Source organism: Zychaea mexicana (genome assembly GCF_025766255.1).
Source record: "Zychaea mexicana strain RSA 1403 chromosome Unknown BDB00scaffold_89, whole genome shotgun sequence".
In the NCBI taxonomy this organism is placed as follows: domain Eukaryota; kingdom Fungi; phylum Mucoromycota; class Mucoromycetes; order Mucorales; family Lichtheimiaceae; genus Zychaea; species Zychaea mexicana.
The window spans coordinates 10,768-16,454 of record NW_026516752.1 but is presented as its reverse complement, the minus strand read 5'-3'; the positions used below and the strand labels follow the sequence as shown (position 1 = coordinate 16,454).

The 5,687-nt window shown below is 28.9% G+C and overlaps 3 protein-coding genes across 3 annotated transcripts; all 3 read right to left on the bottom strand.

Annotated features, from left to right (window-relative positions):
- Nucleotides 1-1,272: 1,272 nt before the first annotated feature.
- BDB00DRAFT_770812 (uncharacterized protein) lies at nucleotides 1,273-1,564 on the bottom strand (the record flags this gene model as incomplete). Its single annotated transcript, XM_053119915.1, has 2 exons — nucleotides 1,273-1,417; nucleotides 1,476-1,564. Coding segments are annotated over 2 exons (234 nt in total), but the record flags the coding sequence as incomplete, so codon positions are not given.
- A 2,234-nt stretch (nucleotides 1,565-3,798) lies between these two features.
- Nucleotides 3,799-4,095, bottom strand: BDB00DRAFT_770731 (uncharacterized protein; the record flags this gene model as incomplete). The annotated part of the gene is made up of 1 exon (XM_053119908.1): nucleotides 3,799-4,095. A coding segment is annotated over one exon (297 nt), but the record flags the coding sequence as incomplete, so codon positions are not given.
- BDB00DRAFT_770802 (uncharacterized protein) lies at nucleotides 4,088-4,782 on the bottom strand (the record flags this gene model as incomplete). Its single annotated transcript, XM_053119913.1, has 3 exons — nucleotides 4,088-4,428; nucleotides 4,500-4,582; nucleotides 4,610-4,782. 3 exons carry the CDS (start codon nucleotides 4,780-4,782, stop codon nucleotides 4,088-4,090), a joined length of 597 nt encoding a protein of 198 aa, XP_052975604.1.
- Between the last annotated feature and the right edge of the window lie 905 nt (nucleotides 4,783-5,687).

The window sequence follows — 5,687 nt, the reverse complement described above, 5'->3', positions numbered from 1 at the left end:
TTGGGATCGGATTTTGTGAGTGTGCATGTGATGGGTACTTTTTAAACGCTCTTGTCTTTGGTTCACTTCTACATTCCCCTTTCTTTTCCTCCTCCTTCTTCTTCTTCCTCTCACTACGTATATTACAGTGATTAACAGATACGACAGCTAGTTTTTATATATGTCGATTGTTTGAAGGTGATCCTCTTGGCTCTTATTCTTTCCTTTTTACATTTTCCTACGATCCATCTTGCTAATATTATCGCACGCATTCATTGGACTATTTCATACAACACAGTTCGTACTTTATGCCTTTTGAAGCTGCCGTCGTTGCCAAATGTAATAGACCAGCTAGAAGAGCGTAAGTTTCCCTTTCTTTACTATATCTTCTGTATTATTGATCCATGACCCTGACAACTACTATGCACCATCCCTCGCATCGTACCACATGTACGCTACGAACTTATTTGTGTCTTTCTAACGTTTCCTAACGTGATGAAGTGCTACTATTATGGTTGTCTCATATGGACGATAAGGATTAAGGCCGCATAGGTATGTATATCTTTGTTAGTACTCTTTTCCTATGATAGATGACGAGCTTCGGTGTCTCCGCACCATTGGTATATATCAAACTGCTCCTTTCGCGGCCGGTCTTTAACTCTTTCATCCTGTGAACGATGCATTCTGTATTTTTTACTAACAATCTTCAACGTGATGTCTTTTAGGTATGTCATCTCCACTATAGTCTATGCGCATCTCCTTCCGCGCTGTTTTTGCTTTCAGGTATAATTTGCCTCAACACGCATCTTTCTGTAGTAGGACTGCTGTCCTTTGCACCATCTCTTTTCAACTACAGCCTTTTTTTTAGAATCATCACATAACATAGGCTTACATTTGATGACGTTTTTCAATGTTCTATAAAGCATAATCTTCTACATAAAAACCGTTTTAGACACCCATAACAATATGTATATTACACATGACCATGAACACAAAAATCAATAGCATGCTTTGTCCGTTTACTATATGTGTAAAGAAAAGAACGAAAATATGCAATGCATAATCCTTCTTTTCTTTTTCACGAACCTACTGAAGAAGGTACCCAGTTCAAAAGCAATATATAGCAAGACCGTCAGAGACATCTACATACATAATGTAATTAATTGTGAGCTTAGGGGACTGTATGCACTACAAAAAGCTAAATATCAGGGTAATATCAAGCTCTTTTCTACCCCATGATACTTCCCTGCAAGCCCAATGTATATGAACAACTTCTTTCCTTCCTCAACCATTTTATTTCGATCTGTGGTAATTTCCTTTTCTACAATTAAACACTTCCAAACTTTTTATGTCTAGTAGTTCTTCTCGGTCGAAAACTTTAACATCGTTTTCGTAAGGCAAATGGTCGACGATGATTTTTTGTAAGTTCTGGTGTTTTCTAAAGTGATTATACAACAGTGAGTGTCAGAACGAGTTGATCAAACAAGTTCTTTTACCTGATGAAGTCATATAAGTCTGGGACATTGGTTGATAAACCTGCGTAGTCTACAACTACCAAACACACATTTTTTGTATAAGACAAGTATGAAAGAAGGTCTTTTAAATTTCTGTTAGTGTCTAAAGCACATAATTGTATGTCGACCAGTTCAATTTACCGCAAATTTTTTAAAAAATCTTTTGTTGGATAATTTCCAAGTAAGAAAATTGATTTAAACTCAGATATGGTCATATGAATTTTTAACAATTAATGAAGAGAAAAGAATTGTTTTTAGACAAAATTCAAATAAAAATGATTATAAACAACAACAAACATTAATATGTTTCTTCTTGTTTTCTTTATGAAACCATTTCCAAGAAACTATACCAGCAATATTACTCCAATAATTATTTCTATAATATAGGTAATGAAAATAATAAATTAATTACCAAAAAAATAATAGAAGAAATAATTTTTAAATATAATCTAAAAAATGTAATGTTTTTTAAATGAAATCAAAAATAATATTAGAGTATAATTATAATTAATTGTTAATATTTCTTGAAAATACATAATAATAAACTTTTAATTCTTTTTATGAAAAATATTTAGATAAATTTAAAAATGTGTTGATCAAAACATCTGTATTTTCCATTATCATTTGCACATTTGATATATATTCGTTTGCCACATATTAATCCTTCATTTTTACCTGATGTTATTTTAAAATCGCATACCCTACTATTCATATTACAATCCCATCATTATTTATTTAGAAAATTTAATTAAAAATATGTAAAAAGGAACAATTTTTTGAATTTTCTTAAAATGAAATATTTAAAACAATTGTAAAATATTATTTATTAGATAAATATAAGATAGATTTAAAAAATAAAATTAATTTTTTAATTCAATTACAATTTTGTAGACATTATTTCTAATTATTTATTTAATCACAGGATCATTTTTATGTAAGAATTTACATTAATCAAATCATCTTATTTTATCTGAGATTGTAGAAAAAAAAACAACAAATTAATATTTATTTTAAAATAGGAGAAATAATTTTATAGTCAAATTTTTATTTAATTTTTAACTTTTTATTTTCGGAAATAGATAAATTTTCTATATTTAATATTTTATTATTTATATTTTCACCAAATTTATTTAAATATTGTATATAAAAATAAAAATCATAAATTTCATTTTTTTATTGTAAATTTTACATTATCAAATTATTTTAAATACAAATTTTAACTTTTATTATTATTTAATTTTAATAGATTATATATATTTTAGAAATAAAATAGGTTTATTTAATAAATGGATAAGCTCATAAAAATCATTAGGATTTCTAATTTTCATACTTACAGGTACCATGCGACAATCTGAAACATATATTTCTACATTTTGATTAAGTTGTTTATATCCTTCTATTAGATTAAAATACAAGAAAATTGTTATAATTATTAATACTTCCATTTTTATTTATTAACAAATTCAATTTTTAACTAAAAAACTTTTATCATAATTTTTGGTATAATTAAAAAAAGTTTATCTCTAAATATTATAATAATACTTAAATAAATTAAATTATTATCATTGTATTTATAATTGGTTTGATATTTCAATGTCAAGTTTTTTTCTGACACTAAAAAGAAATATTAACATTTATTTATTTCCTATACTAATAAAATATTTATATATTTAGATTTAAATTTATTTTATCAAAATACTTTTATAACCTTCCGAAATCTAGCAGATTATATCCGCTTCAGGAAAAATCTTTGATTTTGACATTGTTTGAAGACATTAACTATACTATTAACTTTTTTGTTGTTTCCAAACTATTATAATAAAAATCTATAATTTTCTTTATATCATAAGTCTTTTTCCAATCTTGAGTTAAAAAACTCCATTCTTTTAATATTAATTTATTAATTTCATTTTTTTATTCAATTTTATATTTTTTTATTTCTTCAATGATTATTCATAATATAAAATAGGAACTACTTTAATATCTCTAAAAAAAGGATGGAATACTAAAACAATAATTATAGGTAATTCTTGTAAAGAATGGAGGAAACTATTTAATGATAAAGGTGATATATGTTATCAATGTGATAAGGAAAAATATAGTTTACAAAATAGGCTTTATTATAGTGGTTTACCTGATATTATTGAATCAGACTATAATAAATGTGATAATTGTTGTAATTTATTTTTATATTTTGTTATAAATTATCAAAATGAATTAAAAAAAAATAATGTAAATAGAATGTAACAATTTTATACAGTTTATAATTATTATTCATATAACAACTTTTATAAAATTAACAAAATTAAAGCATTGATCCATCTATAATTGTGCTTAAGGTACTCATGTCCTCATTTTCTGTGTAACAGTCGCGCTCGCTTATGGGTTGGTTCGACTTGCAAGAAAGAGAAACAAAGACCTTATCAACTAATGACCGCTCTCGAAGACGACCAACCATGTGCTGCATCAGCCGCAGCCTATCTCGCGCTGCTTCATTGTCAGGTGACTTTCTGCAGTATCCCACTATCTCATATTCTTCATGCTTCATACGTCTAATCGATCTTTGATAGTGCTGCAACGCCTTAGTGATCTTTTCAACGATTGTTTCTGATATACAATATTAGTTTAGATCCATTTTCTGCTAAAATAAAACATAGCTTACCCATAAAGCTTTCTTTTAAAACGTATAGTAGTTGAAAGCGTACGTCGTCAGATCTTTTACGCTTTTGGTTGACCTTGTAGAAATGGATTCCTTGGGTCGAGCACCATTTGCCAAACCCTACCGCGCTTTTGTTATCGAACATGGCTGTGTGTCGACGGGCTACTTCTAAGATCATATCATTTGAGTACTCGCGATACTCATATACTACATCGTTGTAGGGATTGTACGACAGAAATACTTCGTTCAAGAAGTGGACGACCTGTGGGGTTGAGCCTATATCAAATGGTTCATTAGTAAGTTGTAATACCATAGATAAAGTATCATTGAAAGGTTCTATTATTTACTCAGTCTTCTGATTTTTTCGGTCACACTCGCTTGCTCATCGTTGGAAGGTTGCTCTTCTAGTGGTTGCGGTGGTTTTGTAGGGCTTGACAAATATCAGTGGTATATGAACGGATTACTGTGGATGTTGGGGATGTAAAGCAGGAACGGCTCGGTAGGATCTTTCATGAAGCAAATGTCGACATCGCCGAAGCCGTCTATCTTGTCCAAAAGCTTCTTTTCGTTCTCCAGGTTATATTCTTGCTGAAAGAACATGCAGGCTGCTTGGCCTCTAGTCACGTTCATACTGTAACCTTGCAACAAGCTTAGAAAAAACCTTGGAAACAGCCTTGGAACAACCTTGGATAAACCGTGAAACAACCTTGATGTCCTACTATTAGTTGTATAACCAATTATAACCTACTAGCGCTGTAATATAGATAATAAAATTGCTATGATCGGTATAACTATCAGTAGCCGAATTAATTATTGATTTACAGTAAATTGAATTTTTTTATTTATATTGGTAGCCTCCCACGAGAAAAAAAAAGAGCGATTGTTTAAAGCATATAACAACAAATAAAAATGAATACAACACAACACATTGAACAACTTGATATTGAAATTAAAAACTTAATTGATAATAAATGGACTTTTCTTAATAAATCTTATCCTGAAATGCAACATAGATTCAATCATAGAACAGCTACTGAAGATATGAAGAATAATACAATAAATGATATAAAGGATGTATTACTTAATAGATTTGGATTTATACCTGTATTTTATTTTCTTACTGTTTTATATAGAAATATTGAATATCCAGGGCCATACCGCGAGATTGAAAAAGGGCTTGCATTCATATGGTATCAGGTATATCAGGAAAGGATATGCATACTGTTATGCCATATGCAACATTTTATGATTTATATAAGCGGTTCTGGATTACTAACTATAATGAATTGAATAAAAAGGTAAAACAAGATCTAGATAGTATGTTCTCATCACCACGTATCGCATTTTATCAGCAATAATAAACAATCCAGATGGTTTTAAGAATGTTACACTATTTATTGATGGACATGATAGTAAAATAAAGTATTATAAACCAAATGAGTCACATTCACAGTTATATTCATATAAATTAAAAGGGCCAGCTGTACGTACACAAGTTATATAGGATATGAATGAAATAATTACACATGTTTCAG